Source organism: Balaenoptera borealis (assembly GCF_965194805.1).
Source record: "Balaenoptera borealis genome assembly, chromosome: 2".
NCBI classification, from domain to species: domain Eukaryota; kingdom Metazoa; phylum Chordata; class Mammalia; order Artiodactyla; family Balaenopteridae; genus Balaenoptera; species Balaenoptera borealis.
The window spans coordinates 110,983,900-111,005,194 of NC_138867.1; the positions used below are offsets into that span (position 1 = coordinate 110,983,900).

General features: G+C 35.1%; 1 protein-coding gene across 2 annotated transcripts in view; it reads right to left on the minus strand.

Annotated features, from left to right (window-relative positions):
* The window catches only part of FNIP1 (folliculin interacting protein 1), a 131,223-nt gene that overhangs the window by 38,988 nt on the left and 70,940 nt on the right, over positions 1-21,295 (minus strand). For both annotated transcript variants that reach the window (XM_082380776.1, XM_082380777.1), the window contains 4 exons: positions 21,093-21,164; positions 18,198-18,333; positions 15,380-15,581; positions 11,609-11,694 (listed from right to left, as the gene is read on the minus strand). In XM_082380776.1, coding sequence (XP_082236902.1) covers positions 11,609-11,694; positions 15,380-15,581; positions 18,198-18,333; positions 21,093-21,164 — 496 coding nt within the window. The remainder of the gene's footprint in view (positions 1-11,608; positions 11,695-15,379; positions 15,582-18,197; positions 18,334-21,092; positions 21,165-21,295) is intronic.

Sequence of the window (21,295 nt, forward strand, 5' to 3'; positions counted from 1 at the left end):
TTCGGCAGCACATATAATAAAATTAGAATGATACAGAGAAGATTAGCATGGCCCCTGCTCAAGCATGACACGTGAATTCATGAAGCGTTCCATATTTTAAAAAAAACAACAAAAAACCCACATTCATACTATCCAAAGCAATCTACAGATTTAATGCAATCCCTAACAAAATTCCAATGGCATTTTTCACAAAAATAGAACAAACAATCCTAAAACTTGTATGGAACCACATAAAACCCTGAATGGTCAAAGCAATCTTGAGAAAGAAGAGGCATCATGCCTCCTGATTTCAAACTATATTACAAAGCTATAATAATCAAAACTGTATGGTATTAGAATAAAAACAGACACGTAAATCAATGGAACAGAATAGAGAGCCCAGAAATAAATGCATGCATACATATGGTCAATTAATTTATGACAGAGGAGCCAAAAACATACAATATAGATAGGATAGCCTCTTCAATAAATGGTTCTAGGAAAACTGGACAACCACATGTAAAAAATGACTGGACCCTTATCTTACACCACAAACAAAAATCAACTCAAAATGGATTAAAGACTTGAATGCAAGACCTGAAACCATAAAGCTCCTAAAACAAAACAAAAGGGCGAGCTCCTTGACATCCATCCTGACAATAATTGAAGATAACAAACCTTAACACGTATGCACTTAAGAAGAGAGCAATGACATAACGTAAGGTGTCGGGGAGGAGACGGACTTGAATGAAGGCAGTCAAAAGGTACTACAAACTTCCAGTTACAAGATAAATAGGTACTGAAGATGTAACATACAAGACAAATATAATTAACACTGCTGTATGTTATACATTAAAGTGGTTAAGAGAGTAAGTCCTGAGTTCTCATCGCAAGAAAAATATTTTTTAAAATTTCTTTAATTTTGTTATCTACAGGAGATGTTGTTCACTAAACTTACTGTGATACTCATTTCATGATGTATATAAGTCAAATAATTATGCTGTACACCGTAAACTTATACAGTGTACTTTATGCCAATTGTATCTCAATAAAACTGGGAGAAAAAAATACTGACAGGCAAATACACTATTATACTTAGAAACTTCAGCATTCTCTATCAGAAAATGACATATCCAGCAGGAAGAAAATCACTAACATATAGTTGAGTTTTTTTCAGCTTTACTGATATATAATTGACATTGATATGGTATTACTTTAAGATGTACAACACAATGACTTGATATATGTATACTTTGTGAAATGATTACCACAGTAAGTTTAGTTTTTACATTTAGCACTTCACAGAGTAACAAAAAAAATTTTTTCTCGTGATGAAAACTTTTAAGATCTACAATCTTAACAACTTTCAAATATACAATACAGGACCAGATGGTTTCACAGGCGAATTCTATCAAACATTTAGAGAAGAGGTAACACCTATCCTTCTGAAACTATTCCAAAAAATCTCAGAGGAAGGAACACTCCCAAACTCATTCCATGAGGCCACCATCACCCTGATGCCATAAACCAGACAAAGGTAACACCAAGAAAGAAGATTACAGGCCAATATCACTAATGAACATAGACGGAAAAATCCTCAACAAAATACTAGCAAACCAAATCCAACAACACATTAAAAGGATCATACACTATGATCAAGTGGGATTTATCCCAAGGATGCAAGAAGTTTTCAATATCCACAAATTAATCAGTGTGATACACCGCATCAACAAATTGAAGAATAAAAATGATATAATCATCTGAATAGATGCAGAAAAAGCTTTTGACAAAACTCAATACCCATTTATGATAAAAACTCTCCAGAAAGTGGGCACAGAGGGAGCATACCTCAACATAATAAAGGCCATATATGACAAACCTACAGCTAACATCATACTCAAGGGTGAAAAGCTGAAAGCATTTCCTCTAAGATCAGGAACAAGACAAGGATGCTGACTGTTGCCACTTTTATTCAACATAGTTTTGGAAGTCCTAGCCATGGCAATCAGAGAAGAAAAAGAAATAAAGGGAATCCAAACTAGAAAAGAAGAAGTAAAACTGTCACTGTCTGCAGATGACGTGATATTATACATAGAAAATCCAAAAGATGCTACCAGAAAACTACCGGAGCTCATCAATGAATTTAGCAAAGCTGCAGGATACAAAATTAATGCACAGAAATCTTTTGCATTCCTATACACTAAGAACAAAAGATCAGAAAGAGAAATTAAGGAAACAATCCCATTTACCATTGCATCAAAAAGAATAAAATACCTAGGAATAAACCTACCGGAGAAGACAAAAGACCTGTACTGTGAAAACTATAAGACACTGATGAAAGAAATCGAAGATGACACAAACAGATGGGAAGGTATACCATGTTCTTGGATTGGAAGAATCAATATTTTCAAAATGACTATACTATCCAAGGCAATCTACAGATTCAATGCAATCCCTATCAAATTACCAGTGACATTTTTCACATAATTAGAAAAAAAATCTTAAAATCTGTATGAAGACACGAAAGATGCAGAATAGGCCAAAGAAAATTTGAGAAAGAAAAACAGAGCTGCAGGAATCAGGCTCCCTGACTTCAGACTATACTACAAAGCTACAGTAATCAAAACAGTATGGTACTGGCACAAAAACAGAAATATAGATCAATGGAAAAGAACAGAAAGCCCAGAAATAAACCCATGTACCTATGGTCAATTAATCTATGACAAAGGAGGCAAAACTGTACAATGGAGAAAAGACAGTCTCTTCAATAAATGGTGCCAGGAAAACTGGACAACTACATGTAAAAGAATGAAATTAGAACATTATTTAACACTACACACAAAAATAAACTCAAAATGGATGTAAGACCAGATACTATAAAACTCTTAGAGGAAAATATAGGCAGAACACTCTTTGACATAAATCACAGCAATAACTTTTACAATCTGTCTCCTACTAAGAGAAATAAAAACAAAAATAAACAAATGGAACCTAATCAAACTCAAAAGCTTTTACACAGCAAAGGAAGCCATAAACAAAACACAAAGACAACCCACAGAATGGGAGATAATATTTGCAAATGATGTGACTGACAAAGGATTAATCTCCAAAATTTACAAACAGATCATGCAGCTCAATATCACAAAAAACAAACAACCCAATAAAAAAATGGGCAGAAGGCTTGAACAGACATTTCTCCAAAGAAGACATACAGATGGCCAAGAGGCACATGAAAAGATGCTCAACATCGTTAATTATTAGAGAAATGCAAATCAAAACTACAATGAGGTATATAACCTCACACCAGTCAGAATGGCCATCATCAAAAAGTCTACAAACAATAAATGCTGGAGAGGGTGTGGAGAAAAGGGAACCCTCCTACACTGTTGGTGCAAATGTAAATTGGTGCAGCTGCTATGGAGGTTCCTTAAGAAACTAAAAACAGAGCTATCATATGATCCAGCAACCCCACTCCTGGACATATATCTGGAGAAAAACATGGTTCGAAAGGTTACATGCATCCCAATGCCCATTTCAGCACTATTTACAATAGTCAAGACATGGAAACAACTTAAATGTCCATCGACAGAGGAATGGATAAAGAAGATGAGGTATATATACACAGTGGAATATTACTCAGTCATAAAAAAGAATGAAATAATGCCATTTTCATCAACATGGATGGTCCTGGAGATTATCATACTAAGTGAAGTAAGTCAGACAGAGAAAGACAAGTATCATATGATATCGCTTATATGCGGAATCTAAAAAAAAAATTATATATATATATATATATATATATATATATATATACGAGATACAAAACTTATTTACAAAACAGAAACAGACTCACAGACTTAGCGAATGAACTTGTTACCATGGGGTAAGGGTGTGGGGGAAGGACAGAGTGGAAGTTTGGGATTCACATGTACACAGTGCTATAATTAAAACAGATAACCAACAAGGACCTATTCTATAGCACAGGGAACTCTGCTCAACACTCTGTAATAGCCCAAATGGAAAAAGAACCTGAAAAAGAACAGATACATTTATGTGTATAACTGAATCACTTGGCTGTTCACCTGAAACTAACACAACATTGTTAATCAACTCTACTCCAATATAAAATAAAAAGTAAAAAAGAAAAAGAGGAAAGATACATGGGAAAGCTCCAAATACTTGGAGATTTTAACAATATATTTCTGCATAACATAAGGGTCAAAGAAGAAATCTCAAGAGAAATTTTAAAATAATTTGAATTAAATTTTCATTCAACTTAACAAAATGTGTGGGATCCAGCAAAAGCAGTGCTTAGAGGGAAATTCATAGCACTGAATGCATCGATTAGGGAAAAAGAAAGATCTGAAAGCAATAATCTAAGCTTTAACTTTAGGAAACTAGAGAAAGATGAGTAACATAAAACTAAAGCAAGTAGGAGAAAAGAAATAAAAATTAGATAAAGAAATCATTGAAATTAAAGACAAAATCAATAGACAAAAAATAAATAAAACAAAATCTGGTTCTTTGAAAAGATCAAAGATTCTTTGAAAATTGATAAATTTCTATCCAAGATAACCAAGCAAAAAAGAGAAATGACAAAAATTACTAATATTAGAAATAAAAGAGGGATCCATCACCACTGATCTATAGACATTAAAAGGATAATTAAGAAGTAATATGAACAACTCTATGCTTGCAAATTTGATGACTTAGATGGACCAGACCAATTCCCTGAAAGACACAAACTACCAAAACTCACACAAGAAGAAATAGATAACCTGAATAGTCCTATACCTATTTTAAAAATTGAATCAATAATTAATAACTCTCAGCAAACCAGGAATAAAGAGGGAACTTCTTTAACTTGATAAAGTGTATCTATAAGAAACCTAACTTCATACTTAATGGTGAGAAACTTGAAGCTTTCTCACTCAGATCTGGTAAAAGGCAAGGATGAACCTTCTCACCATTGCTTTCCTACATCGTACTAGAAGCCCTTGCTAATGCAACAAGGCAGGAAAAAGAAATAAAAGGTATACAGATTAGGAAGGAAGACATAAATCTATCTCTATTCTCAGATGCCATGATTGCTTACGATTGCTTTATTCAGAAAATCTGAAAGAAGTGACCAAAAAACTCCTGGAATAAAGAGGCAGTTATATAAGGTTGCAGGACATAAGGTTAATATACAAAAGTCAATTGCATTCTTATATACCATCAATGAACAGTTCAAGTTTGAAATTATAAACACAGTATCATTAATATTAACCAAAAAAAAAAAAGAAAAACCTGAAATATTTAGGTATAAATCTTTTAAAAATGTACAAGATCTATAGGAGGAAAATTACAAAACTCTGATTAAAGAAATCAAAGAAGATATAAATAAACAGCAAGCTATTCCATGTTCATGGACAGGAAGTCTTGCTATTGCTAAGATGTCAATTTTTCCCAGTTTAATCTACAGATTCAATGCAATCTCAATCAAAATCCCATAAGTTATTTTGTGGATATCAACAAACTGATTTTGAAGTTTGGAGAGGCAAATGATCCAGAACAGTCAACACAACACTGAAGGAAAAGAAAAAACTTGGAGGACTCATATTATCTGACTTCAAGAATTATTATAAAGATGGGGGCTTCCCTGGTGGTGCAGTGGTTAAGAATCCGTCTGCCAATGCAGGGGACACAGGTTCGAGCCCTGGTCCAGGAAGATCCCACATTCCGTGGAACAACTAAGCCCGTGTGCCACAACTACCGAGCCTGCGCTCTAGAGCCCGCAAGCCACAACTACTGAGCCTGTGTGCCACAACTACTGAAGTCCATGCACCTAGAGCCTGTGCTCCGCAACAAGAGAAGCCACTGCAATGAGAAGCCTGTGCACTGCAACAAAGAGTAGCCCCCGCTCACCACAACTAGAGAAAGCCCACGCACAGCAATGAAGACCCAGTGCAGACATAAATGAATAAATAAAATAAATAAATTTATATAAAAAAAGAATTATTATAAAGATACAGTAATCAAGACAGTGTGGTACTGCTGAAAGAATAGACAAATAGACCAATGAAACAAAACAGAGAGCTCAAAAATAGAGCCCCAGAAATACACTCAACTGATATTTGATAAAGGAGCAAAAGCCATACGTGGAGCAAAGATAGTCTTTTGAACAAATGATGCTGGAACAAGTGGACATTCATATGCAAAAATATGCACCTAGACAAAGACTTTACAGCTTTCACCAAAAAAAAAAAAATCAAAATGGATAATAGACCTAAATGTAAATGCAAAATCATAAAACTTCTAGAGCATAACATGCGAAAAACCTTAATGATCTTGTGTTTGGTAATGAGTTTTTAGATAAAACACCAAAGGCACTATTCAGGGAAAAAAAGAAAATTGTTAAGTTGGACTTCATTAAAATTTAAAACTCTGCTCTGTGAAAATATTACAAGAATGAAAAGACAAGCCACAGACTAGGAGAAAGTAATTGCAAAACACGTATCTGATAAAGGATTGATATCCAAAATATACAAAAAAAACTAAAAACTAAACAATAAGAAAAGCAACAAACCAAGTTAAAAATGGACGAAAGACTGAACAGATATCTCACCCAAAAAGATATATAGATTACAAATAAGTATTTGAAAAGATGCTCAACCTCATATGTCATTAGGAAACTGCAAATTAAAACAATGAAATACTGTTACCCATCTATTAGTACGGCTAAAACAAAACAAAACAAAACCTGACAATATCAAATGCTGACAAGGATATGGAACAACAGTAACTCTAACTGCTAGTGGGAATGCAAAATGATACAGTCACTTTAGAGACAGTTGGCAGTTTCTTACAAATCCAAACACAGTCTTCTGTGAACATCTAGCAATTATGCTCCTAGGTATTGACTCAGTTGAACTGAAAACTTAAGTCCATACAAAACCCCGCACATGAATGTTTAGAGAAGCATTATTCATAATCACCAAAAACTAGCAATCAAGAAGATGTCCTTCAATTGAGGTGAATGGACAAACTGCGGTACATCCACACAGTGGAATATTACACAGTGAATTTTTTTATATAAATGAGCCATGAGCTGCAAAAAAGACATAAAAGAATCTTAATTGCATATAGCTAAGTCAAAGAACCAGTCTAAAAGGGTTACATACTATATGATTCCCAGAATATAACATTCTGAAACAGGCAAAATTATAGACAGAGATCAGTAGCCAATGGGTTTGGTGGGAAAGGAGAAAGAATAGATAGGTGAAGCACAGGCGACTTTCAGAGTGGTGAAACTATTCTGTCTGATACAGTAATGGTGAAACATGACATTATGCATTTTTCAAAACCCATTCTACTGTACAATACAAAGAATGGAACTCAATGCAGACTATGGATTTTAGTTAATAATAATGTATCAATATTGGTTCATTAACTGTAACAAATATACCACACTAATGAAATATGGTAATAATCAGTGAAACTATGGGCAGTGGAGAGAGAGCTATATGCAAAAACTTTCTGAACTGTTAGCTCAATTATTCTGTAACTCTGACACTGTTAGAATTAAATCTATTAATTAAATGTGTGTATACACATATATATCTACATATGTATATGTACATACACATATATATGTGAAATTAAGCTATTTACACTCTTAATTAACAATACAGAGTGGCCAAGAAATAGAGGATATAACAGATAGCTACGTCTCCAAATCTACCATTTTGTTCATGGTTTGTTTTGTTGTTTTTCATTCCCGTTCCCAACACTCCAGAAGAGTGTTCATTATTCAGCCTGTATTGGGCTTGCTCCAAAGATACAAACATGGATAATTTCAGAAAATGGAAGAGAATCAGACTGAATTTACAGACTAAAAGAGAATTGGGTCTAGATTAGTGGATATAAATCACCAACCCCTAAAACAGAAGTTTAAATTTTAATAATGCTCAGTGGCCAGGAAGCTACAAAATTATACGATATATGGGTTAATACAACTGGCAGAGATAGAGCTTATGGCAAACTAGAGAGAGCTTGCCTGGCTTAAAGGCCTAAATGTTCAAATGTTTGTAAAAAACAAAAGAGGCCAAGTAAAATGTGTGCTGGCTGGAGTTCTCTCACCTACCTAATTAACCTGGTCTCAGTAACTTTATTCAACATAGATAAAATAGAAAAGCACTTATGTTGAGCCTAATGTGCCCCTCTTTTTCTTTAACTGTAGAACACTTACTGAAATATCAAATCTATTGATAGAAAATGTATCTAATGCAGCCTAAATCATTAACATTTGCTTTAAGCAACTCAGTATAATTTACCTCTTGAATCATACAAAAAGTATCTTAAAATTAATTTTTAAAAATACACCAGGCTTCCCTGGTGGTGCAGTGGTTGAGAGTACGCCTGCCAATGCAGGGGACACGGGTTCGAGCCCTGGTCTGGGAAGATCCCACATGCCACAGAGCAACTGGGCCCGTGAGCCACAACTACTGAGCCTGCGCATCTGGAGCCTGTGCTCCGCAACGAGAGAGGCCGCGATAGTGAGAGGCCCGTGCACGGCGATGAAGAGTGGCCCCTGCTTGCAGCAACTAGAGAAAGCCCTCGCACAGAAACGAAGACCCAACACAGCCAAAAGTAAATAAATAAATAAATAAATTTAAAAATACACCTTGGGACGTCCCTGGCGGTCCAGTGGTTAAGACTCCATGCTTCCAATGCAGGGGGCTCGGGTTCAATTCCTGGTCGGGGAACTAAGATCCCACATGCGCAGGGTGCGGCCAAAAAACAAAACACCTCAAAGAAATTCTCATTTTAAGCAAATATCCTGACATAAAATTATTTATATAATAGTATGTTCATAAAATGATCAAATTTTGAGCTTTCACATGAAAGCTTTTAGAAACATACAAAGAGGTCTGTATGAATTGAGAAGTTATGAAGATAATATAGACAGCCAAGTAAAGTCAGCTCATTAAATATGTTTGAAATTCCCTCTAGAAATATTGAGGGAATGTACTTCATTTCCTCTCTACTTCATCTATAAGAAACATTTATGTATATAAAACTTGATTTAATCATGAATGGCACCAGAAATTTAATAACCTGAATTCTTAAGGTATGAACAAATGAAATTATGAATAACTTCACACACAATTCATATATAAAGACTGAAGATGCTGATGAACTAAAGAAACAGACTGATTAAAAATACTATATTACTAAACTAGTGTTTAGTGTTTATAGTTTTAATGTTGTAAGATGAAAAAATTATAGAGATTTGTTACACAATGTGAATGTATTTAACACTGCTGAACTGTACACTTAAAAATGGTTAAATGTTAAATTTAATGTTGTTTTACTTTTACCACAATAAAAAAAGATTTTTAAATACTGTATTGTTTGTTAGCATGCTTCATTTGATAACTTAAGAAAGGCCTAAAATGAATATGTTAACAAAAATATATGGCAGAAAATGTTAGCTCTAACATAATTTTCACCAGTACAAATTATTTGCAAGACAAAAAAAGAAATAATAGAGGCTGAAATTTAATTCTCTAATGTGTTTTTCTGTACATTTCCTCTAACCACTGTGTTTACTGCACAAGATTTAAAAACTCACATTTAATGTCTTTTATCCTAAAAATTATGGTGAATAACAGATGACTAGAAAATCTTCTCCTTCTCAGTAACTGAATCCAGCCAATGAATATTATACAACAGTCATAAAGTAAACTTTTTCTTTTTTTTAAATTAAAAAAAAAACTTTTTGGCCATGTCGTGCGACTTGCAGGATCTTAGTTCCCCAACCAGGGATCAAACCCGCACCCTCGGCAGTGAAACCTTAGAGCCCTAACCACTGGACCATAAGGGAATTGCCAAGTAAACTTTTTCAATTGAAATAAATTAAAAACACGATGAAATATTCCATACTAATTTAGGTTATTTTTACCATACAATTTCTATTTAATGGTTACCTATAATTCATCTCAAAAATCATACAGAACACTTCTATAAAACATATCTTTTATTTAGGAAAATAAGTTATTTTATCATAAATTCAAAGATTCTAGAATATGGCTGAGGCAATAAAATCTCTCCTTTTGAGAGAGGTTTAAAAAACCAGATTTACTTTCACTGTGGTTTAACACAAAAAGAGAAAAATGAAGAATAAAAAAGGATCAAAGTTGAAAACAAACATGAGTTCTCTTATTGTCAAATTTACTAAATACACAACTCCTTAGTCATTTCCATTAAAAAAAAAAAAGTATATACATGACATGCCTACAGTTTCACAGTAGCAATCCTGCAATATCACAGGCTAAAATAGGCTTTCACTTCAAAATGTAACAGTTCATATTTAAACAAACAATTCAGAAGACCCCTAACCCCATAAGGGGCCATACAACACGAGCCAATGAACAAAAGTGAGGTACATGGACTACTGGTGATAATAAACCTTAGGTGGTACACAGATACATATTTTAGATTTTAATTATTATGCATTCATTTTTACAGCTTGCTTATTACAGCAAAGAAGGTTGATTCCCCATTTAGGGTAATGATGCAAACATTCTGAAATACACTTATTTAGGTATAAAATAGGGTCAATTTAAAGAGAAAACATCAAATTAAAATGGCATAGATGATATGCAGATTTGGCAATACTGTGAAGGTGAGCTGTGAATGACTTTTAAGAAGCACTGCTGTAGGTTATATTTGTCATAGAAAACAGCGGTCGCATTAATGTTGGGCCTTCTGCTAATTACTTTACATGCATTATCTCATTCTATCTTTACAACAATCTATTAGATTATTACTAAATTGAATTCACAGGTATTACATTAGAAAACTAAGGGTCAAAAATGCTAACAAATCTGCCCAAGGTCATTAGGGGTAGTAAAAGGCAGAGCCAGGGTTAGCCCACAGGTCTGTCTGTCAGATACTAAAGTCTGAGTTCCTGTGCTACGTGTTATACTATTTCTCCAGTCTAAAGGAGGAAAGACTGAGAGGATGAGAGGATGAAGTAAAACTGAAATGAATCTCTTTGAGACAGAAACACATCAGTCACTTAGCATGATTCCCAACATAAGTTCATATGTAATATGTTTCCTTGCCATAATCAGAGTGCAGTTACAGCACTTGCTGGAGCTTCAGGCTCCAAGCTTTGTTGTGTCAGAAAATACTGCTAAAGAAAGGATTAAGCAACAGAGTTATATGGAACATCAAGTTGATATTCCCTATATCCATGTATCTTTGTATTCCACGTATCTAAGAACATGTGATTACCATCACTGGTTAAATAACACTTAACCAGTCCCTACATCTAGGAGCCCAACAAAAGACCAAGCACATTTCTGCTAAAACAAGGGTCTCTTCTGGTCATATCTGCTTGTCTAGTGGTCCAGTGCTAGAAACCATACCACTGATCCTCCCAAGTGTGCTTGAATTCCAAGAACTTTTATATTTAATAACAAAGGAGTCAATGGCCCACTGAATTACACCCTCATTTGATATATGGGACAGAGAAATTTAAAGAATTAAATTTTATTAGAATAAGTTAAAAAAAATAAATAAATTTTCCAGTGTACACTGCGAAACAATTCTATATTATGAAAAGCTGGAGAATATGTACCTGAATTCATTTAGGGCATCAACTATTCGATTATATGCCAAACTCCTCTGACTGGCATCAGCTGATCTCCGGCTCATTTTCATAGCCTTGAAAGCAATCAAATAGTTAATTCTTATACTGATCATGGGCAAAATATGGGGGAAAAAAAAGTAAAAGACAAAGTCACATATTTCCACAACATTCTACCCATCATTCTTAACTAGATATACATAAAGAAGGCACACATATTTCTAGTGGCTTTCTTTTTTTTTTTTTTTTTGCACCTTTGGTCATTTAATGAGTATAATAAAATTCAAATTTTTCCAATAGCAAGCCTCTTACTTAACTGTCAAACCACAGAATGTCAACACACAACGAGGATGATATTGACAGTTTCTGGGTTACATAAAACGTTTTTCTCCCAAACAGATCATAAAATGATAAGTCAGTAACAACAGCTCCTGGGTTTCACTAATATTTCATAAATAATGGTTCTGTTAACTAAATCCTTTTTAAAATCTAAAATATAAAGATGCTACTGAAAGATGTATCAAGTTATTAGTAATATTTGCTTTCTTAAAAACATATTTAGCCAAAGTTGAGAAGTCCTGCTTTAGGTAGACAAAAAGGGGATCAGGATTAGAATATGGATATCATAAAGAACTTTGAAATTTTTTAAACTTTTTCAAAAAGAATGTAATTATGCATTACTTATGTAATTACACATTATTTTTAAAATGTTTAAACATATATTTAAGAAAATGTTAGACTACTTCAGGCTAGAATCGTTCACGTTCATCCAAAAGCTTCAATAGGGTAAAAGTGACAGTTAACTTTGTTTTCACTAACTGCTGAGAGACTCCCAATTTATAAAGAAGTAAATAGTCTTTAGCTAGAATTGAGCAGTATTCTTCCTTAATTTTACTAACAATAAAAAATTTTACATTATAGATCTCAAAAGGTAGCGCAGACTTTGAAATAATTCCCACAGTGCTCAGAAACAGAATCCATAGATTTTCATTAAAAAAATAAGTGATAGTTTGAAAACTGGCCCTAGACCATAACTTATTTGGATGGTTCAGTGTTTACTACATTCTATGATTACTTACCAACTACAGAACGTTCTAACTTAAGTTCTATTCATTTATATGAAAGTATTCACTCAGCTTTATCTTTCAGCTTTATTAAGAAATGAGATGTTAAACTTGAACAAATATCCACACAACTCTAAGTACTGCAATGTGCACTTTAGGTTGTAGAATGAACAAAACATTTAAAAAGTAATGTTTAATGAGTTCTATAGTGCCTGAATATTTCAAGTTTTATACAAAGTTTAAACACTTCTCCCAGTAACTGAAATGTCAGTTCAGCCACAGCTTAATATTCCACGTACTGACTTTGGCAACAACAGACTACAAAAAGAGACAGCAGCGAACTGTAGAAAATGTCACCAGTGCTGAACTTCTGAAAAAGTAAACGAAAATGGACTTTACTCATCTGCTCAGTAAAAAGGTACTGCTAATGATCTATTTGTCTTTTAACAGATTTAATGTAAATAACTAATATAGTGTCTTCTCTAGAGGCAGATGATCCTCAGACACTAATGAGTTACTGAAATGCATCCTCTGCTTTCTAGAACATTCTAATTGGTCTTGCATCTCTAGTCTCTTTTACTAGTCTCTTTTAAACATACTGCCAAAATAACGTTCCTAGAGTACAATTTGAAGACAGCCTAACAAAGTCAAAAATTCTGGCAAGCATTCTAGACTCTCTGTGATCTGGTCACCATTAACTCTGCTAGCCATACCACTCACTACTCCTCTTTGTATCTTTTCCTTTCTGCATATTGTCACAGGGATTAAGAACTTTAGTTACACCCACTGACAGTTCAACTTATAGGAATCTCTTATAAAATATAATCTGGAAAATTCACCAAGATGTTAACTGCAGTGTAGCTATAACTGTGAAAAAGCAGAAATGATCTAATAAAAAAGTTACTTAAATGGAGGAAAGCCACTAAAATATATTCAAGAACCATTTAAAATGAGAAATGTGTATGTTAACAATGATGACTTTTTCCAAATGGGCACATAATTAAAACAGCATGAACACAGCACAGTCCCAATCAAGTAAAAGTACAATACGCACAGGAAAGGCCTGGGTAAGACTTTCAGCAAAATGTTAATGAGTTATCTTTGGGCAACAAGGATATCAATTTTTCTTGTTATTCTGCAATATCCATTATTCAAAACTTTATGTTTAAAAAATCCTACACATCCTTTAAGATGCAGTTCAAATGAAACTTCTTCCTAGTAGGAAGTCATTTTTCTTCCCTATGAACTCCTAAAAAACTTTGATTTTCCTTCTTTTTTAGTTATCTTTATGTTCTATCGTATATTCACAATTTTCTTACTTTACATCAATTTATTACATGCACTATCAGCAGCATTTGACACAACTGATCACTCCTACCTTCTTAAACTACTTTCTTCACCTGGCTCACCCCAAAAAGCACTCTCTCTTATTTTTCCTCCTACTTGAATGGCCAATCCTCAGTCTCCCCTGCTGGTTCTCAACTCCTCAAATTGTAACTACTGAAACGCTCTACAAATCAGGCCTAGGATCTCCTCTCCTCTCTTCTCTCCTCAATCAGTTTCTTGTCTTAAAATACTATCTATACACTGGTGACTGTCCAGCCTGGACCTTTCCCCTAAACTCTAGACTCACAACAACTTGGATGTCCAGGAGGCACTGCAAACAAACTGCTGATCTTCCTCCACCAAACCTGTTTGTAGTTTTCCCATTTTAGTACTGGCAATTCCATCCTTCTTACTGCTCAAAAGAAAAATCCCCAGTCAATCTCTATTATTCTTTCTCTTAACCCCAATTTGGTCCATCAGCTAATCTCCTTAGCTCTATTTTCAAAAATATCCAGAATCCAACCACTTGTCACCAATTCCATCACGAAAGTGCTTTAAGTATCCACCATCTCTCACCTGAATTACTTCAACAGCCTTGTAACTGATCCCAAAGCATCCACCTTCGCCTCTAGAAATCTATTCTGCATCAGCAGTAAGAGTGATTCTCATGAATGTCATTTCCCTGCTCAAAAGACTCCAAAGGTTTCCCATCTTTCTTAAGAGTAAATGCCAATGCTCATACCATGGTATCCTATAAGGTCCTATATGATCTGGTCTTATTTCTAACTTAGCCACTTTGGCCTCCTTATTCCTCCTTACTGACGCTCAAGCATCAGGCTTACTCCTTTGCCCCTCCTGGAGCATTCTTCTCTCAGATGGTTATAGCTGACTTCCTCCATATCTCTGGACCATATGTCATTTTATCAGGAGCTTTCTTGACTATCCTATAAAAATTTGTAATCCTTCCATCCAGCATTCCTTAAAAACCTTTCTGTTTTATTTTTCTCCATGGCACTTATTACCATCTAAAATCTTATATAGTCATTTGTTTATTTCTATGCCATGAGGTCAGGAGTGTTGCTTTTTTTCACATCTTATCCTCAGTTGCTAGAATAGTGCCTGCCACATTCTAGGCCCTCAAATACTTATTTATTGAATGGATAAATGACCTTACATCTTTTTTTTAGGTAGTAGGCTTCTTAAAAGGAGCTGAAGTCTACTTTGCATCTCTCAGATCACTTTGTAGGGTACCTGCACAGATTCTGTTAATTTTTCTGCCAAATGAATAAACACAATGCTTAAGCAAGAGAATAAGATTCAAAGGAAAATAAAATAAAAAATATAAACAAACCATAAACATGACTATGCTTACCTGTTCTATTGCACTCTTTAATTTGTTCATGTGGCTTTCAAACAGAGGAAAATGTGAAAAAAAGAATTCATTAAATTTGTTACTTTCATCTTCATCTTTGGATAATGAAAAGATTACCCCAATTGCAATCTTCTTTTTCCTCACAATCCCTGGGTTAGGGCCACAGCTCTCCTCTGACAGATTAAAGCTTTCTTCTATAGACCTTAAAAATAAATGGTTTTTCATTTTAAAAAAATATAAAAATAATTAAATTCACAATTCAATCTCCTTGCTAATTAAATGTAGGCAAGCTAAAGGTCTTCCAGTGTTTTATCAAGTAAATCTAAAAATTCATACCAATTGTGTATCTCTTTGAGAAATCTACTGGCTATTCCTTTATACTCATATTTTTGTAAGAAATTTTAATAGAGAGTCAGATTGGAAACATTTTTGTTCAATTAGAAGTCACTAAAAAAGTAGATAATCCCAATGTATAACCAACCTAAAAGAGCCTGAATTTTAAGGTTTATAGACAGAGTCTGATATAATCTCTTCACTGTTCTAGAATCTACTTATCTCCCCTTTAGATTCCAGGAATAAAATCAAAGGTGAAGGAATAAAGGGAGTGAATAAAAAAGGAAACAAGAAGCTTCATCATCTTTAGCTGTACTTAACACAGACTAAAAAAAAATCTTTCAAGAATGAATTAACTTGCCAAAATAGAAACATGAAAAACTGAAATATCGAAACATGCAGCAGATGGATCAAAGACCAAAACAGAAGAGTTAAAACTATAAAACCCTTAGAAGAAAACATAGGTTAAAAGCCTCATGACACTGGATATGGCAATGATTTCTTGGATATGACACCAAAGGTAAAGGCAACAAAAGAAAAAAATAGATAAATTGGGCTACACAAAAATGAAAAACTGCTGTGTATCAAAAGAAACTATCAACAGAATAAATGGGCAACTAATCAAATGGGACAAAATATTTGCAAAGCATATATCTGATAAGGGATTCATATCCAGAAATATATAAAGAACTCCTACAATTCAACAACAACCACCAAAAAAAACACCTGATTAAAAAATGGGTAAAACACTTGAATAGACTATCTCCAAAGAAAACATACATATGGCCAATAGGAAAACAAAAACAGGGCTTCCCTGGTGGTGCACTGGTTGAGAATACGCCTGCCAATGCAGGGGACATGGGTTCGAGCCCTGGTCTGGGAAGATCCCACATGCCACGGAGCAACTGGGCCCGTCAGCCACAACTACTGAGCCTGCGCGTCTGGAGCCTGTGCTCCGCAACAAGAGAGGCCGCGATAGTAAGAGGCCCACGCACCGCGATGAAGCGTGGCCCCCACTTGCCGCAACTAGAGAAAGCCCTCGCACAGAAACGAAGACCCAACACAACCAAAATAATTAATTAATTATTTTTTTTTTTTTAAATTGAAAAAAAAAAAAAACATGCTCAACATCACTAGCCATCAGGTAAGTGCAAATCAAAACTACAAGGAGATATCACTTCACACCCATAAGGATGGTTATTATTAAAAAAAAAAAGGAAATTAACTACTGGTGAGGATGTGGAGAAATTAGAACTCTTGTGCAGTTCTAGTGGGGGAAATTTCCTAGCGGTACAGTTGTTAGTACTCCACGCTTCCAGTGCAGGGGACACGTGTTCAATCCCTGGTCGGGGAACTAAGATATGCAGCGTGGCCAAAAAAAAAAAACACCCTGGCCATTTCTAGTGGGAATGAAAGTAAAATGGTACAGCCACTGTGGTGAAGAGTATGGCAGTTCCTCAAAAACTTCAACAGAGAATTATGATATGATCCAGAAATTCCACTTCTGGGCATATAACCAAAAGAATTGAAAGCGGAGACTTGAAAGGTATTTGTAGACTCACGTTCATATCAGCATATTCACCACAGCCAAAAGGTGGAAGCAATCCAAATGTCCAAGGACAGATGAGTGGATAAACAAAATGTATATACAATGGAATGTATATGTATATACAATGGAATACAATGGAATGTTAGTCATAAAAAAAAATGAAATTCTGATACATGTTACAACATGGATGAACCCTGAAGGCATGCTAAGTGGAATAAGGCAGACATAAAAGGATAAATATTCTATGATTCCACTTATATGAGGTATGTAAAGCAGTCAAATTTACAGAGAAAAAAATAGCATAGTAGTTCCCAGGGGCTAAGGGGAGGGAGGAATGGGGAATTATTGCTTAATGTGTATAAAGGTTCAGTTTGTGGAGATAAAAAAGTTCTGGGGCTTCCCCTGTGGCGCAGGGGTTGAGAATCTGCCTGCTAATGCAGGGGACACGGGTTCGAGCCCTGGTCTGGGAAGATCCCACATGCCGCGGAGCAACTAGGCCCGTGAGCCACAACAACTACTGAGCCTGCGCGTCTGGAGCTTGTGCTCCGCAACAAGAGAGGTCGCGATAGTGAGAGGCCCGCGCACCGCGATGAAGAGTGGCCCCCGCTTGCCACAACTAGAGAAAGCCCTCACACAGAAACGAAGCCAAAAATAAATTAAAAAAAAAAAAAAAAAAAAAAAGTTCTAGACGTGAATGGCTATGGCTGCACAACAATGTGAAGGTACTTAATGCCACTGAACTATACAGCTAATAATGGTTAAAATAGTAAACTGTATGTTATGCATAACTTACCACAATTTTTTAAAATGTAGTACACTTTAAAAGTTTCCAGTTCCAGACTTTAAAAATACAAAATACAAGTCCAGGCTCTTAACATACACAATTGTGTTTAAGGAACTATTCAATCTTGTGGTAAATTAAAAGTCCCAACGTACCATCTAGGAAACACCCCATTCTCCAAACTTGTTGTTTGGCTACGTCGCCAGCGTCGCTGGTAGCTGCTGGCACAACTTCGGGTAAGTGAGGAGTTTGGAGAGGGAAATGGTGTAATAAGCAAGCTGCTGAGAGATGCTGTCAAGTCAGAGTAAGAACAAGTATAATGTATAAGTTAATAATTACTAAAAACAAGAACAGATTTCTTTTTAACAAATTTAAGAGTGGTGACTCAAATTTTCCATTTTGCTGAATGAGGCTCTAAAATTTCCATTTAAAAAAATACATCATTGTTGGAGCAAGGTCCCAGAAAAAAAATCACATATTAAAAGTGAGTTGGCAAGAGACCGTGATACAATCCCCTTTTGACATCCTTACCTTCCCCACCCCACCCCAGATGAAAATGCTACTTTGAAATAAAGCTTTATTCCTTTGGCCATGACACTGTCTCCTAGCTTAGCTGAATCCTTAGTCCTTAAATTAAATACGATGCAGTCCAATTTCAATGCAGCAGCTGGATTTTAAGAACAAAAGCTATATTTGAAAATAAGTGTTTGAATGCCATTTAAAACGTCATTTAAAAGTACTCATGGAGGGACTTCCGGGGCGGTGCAGTGGTTAAGACTCCACGATTCCAATGCAGGGGGCACAGGTTCGATCCCTGGTCGGGGAACTAAGATGCCACATGCTGCGTGGCGGCCAAAAAAAAAAAAAAAAGAAGTACTCATGGATCACTTGTGCATAGGTAGCCACCTCTGAATGCTTGGGTACTTTTACCAAGAGTCATGACTATACCTATCAAGCTCCAAGAAAGAGTAAATCCTATAGATTGCTCTCTGGAACAGACACATCCCAATAGAGTCCACTCTGATTATAAGTGCTGCAATCCCCTAACTGTGGAAATTATTCTCTTCTGAAAACCCTTCTCTGCAACCCAAAAGCTCTGTTTCCTGCCTGGGGTATCAAAAGCTAAAATCCTTTCTTTTTTGGGGGGATTCTCTCCTTCTCCCCACTTAATCTAGAGACAAAAAGACCTCAAGGGCTTGCTTTTGTTTAGAAATATTTTAGATTCCCATTTTCATCATTATAAACACACACTGAAAATTTGTAAAGTAATCAAAAGGGAAGTATTATTATCATCTATAAAAAGATACATGCCAGATGATATATTATTTTGGACACGGGGACTGAAAACTAAGAGATTATCATTATGAAAATATGTTCATTTGAATTCTCTTGACAAATTCAACGGTAAAGGGGAGAGCTCTACGTGCCATGCAAACATCTGGGCCGCCAATGAATTAATTCTGGACTACTTTCTTGAAAATACCACATCTTATCAATTAGTAGTATAAAACTTTGTAGTCTAAGATTAGGCATGTATAACTAATCTGGGTACGGCTTCTGTGAGAAATCAAATGTTACTCTAAATTTGGAAAAGCTTTGTTTTATCAAATTCTGGTATTAAACGTAACCCAATCAGAAAAAGGAAGAAAATACACAATTAACTTAAACAGCATATATGAATTCAATGGCTTGAAGAAGCTTTACAGATCAGTCTTGCCAGGCCCTTCAATTTACAGATGAAGAAAATGAAGTACAGAGACATTAATTTATCACTTCTGAAATCTTGGCTAAATAATGAAAATTAAATTCCTGCCACAGAAGAGAAAACTAAATCTCTAGATTACATAGATGCAAACAGTATTAAGAGAAATACACTCTAGATTAGTCCCTAAGAACAAAAATAACTCAATTAGAAAAGAAGGGTGAGATTATTTGAAAGATGAGACTTCTCCTGTTAGAGTAGTGGTTCTTAACTCTAGCTGTCCATCAGAATCAGTGGTTGAGTTTTTCATTTTTTGTTCCTCAAATACAGATGCCTAAGCATTTCTCTAGGGTAAATCAAGAATCTTCAAGAGTAGAGTCCAGGTATCTGAAAAATTTTCTTGAAATTTCTCACGCATAACTAGGGATTACAATATATGGGAAGTTTGGAGTCTCCATCTAGACTTAAAACTGACTTGTCCCACAATTTAGATAGCAGAGCCATGCAACGTGACAACACATACAGATAATCACAGTGGATAAAGTTTCTCATACCTAACGATAATTCAAACCTAAGAGTACTCCATCTTTCTCTTATGCTGATCTCTGAGCCCTGACACTTCTCCTTTTAACTGAAATATCCTTCTTTCATGCCTTTGGCCAGATAACTCCTATTTAAGTATCAACACTCTGTAAAGCTTTACTCACACCCTGCCCCTTGCCCAGACTAAGTTAGGTGCCGTTTTTCTGAACCTCTGTACAGGTCTATCACAGAACACCTCAAACAATAAACTATGACAGATGATTTTCCTGACTATTCTCTCATTAGAAGCTGTGCTCTTTAAAGATAGAATCTGGGGGTTTTTTTGTTTTTTTCTTTTTAATCCTCACAATGTTTCAATAAAACTTTGTCAAATTTTGGAAGAGTACGTACTTCAAAGAAATATGTATAACACTAGCTCAAAATGCCTAAGCTTCTCTGGGCAAGAGACAGTCTGACACTTTAAACCCTAGTTAGGAGAAAACAGATATAAGCAAATGTGTTTTTTCTACTATGCTATCTAAGCAGTCTCTTGAGCAACATTATTTTTCTTATACTGGCTAAGCCTAAGCCAGCGTGTATTCATCCAGGCCATGCTCCACCAGGCACGCTTACTATTAAACATGAAAAATTTTTAATTTAAAATATTTATCTCTGCTGTTTCTACCATCCTCCTGTAAGGCTCATATCAATACTAACAAACTGTGCACATAAAACTGGATGATAAAAGCAAAGATAAAAAAGGAAATCAATGTCAGCTAACAGTGATCTCATCAAAAATTGGATTAATACATGAACCTGTCATTACCAGAGCGTGCTATGCCACTGTCTCTGTCCTCATTCAGCTCTCTTCCAGGCATGTCCATTGGGTTGCTGTGAACTGCGAATCAAGACAAAACTGTGACTTATAAAATACAGTGCTGTTCAGGTTGATGTTCTTCCTTTTATGTAGCAAACTAAATCATGCTCATCTCATTGCATTCCTTTATTTTTTTCAACAGCATGGCACAA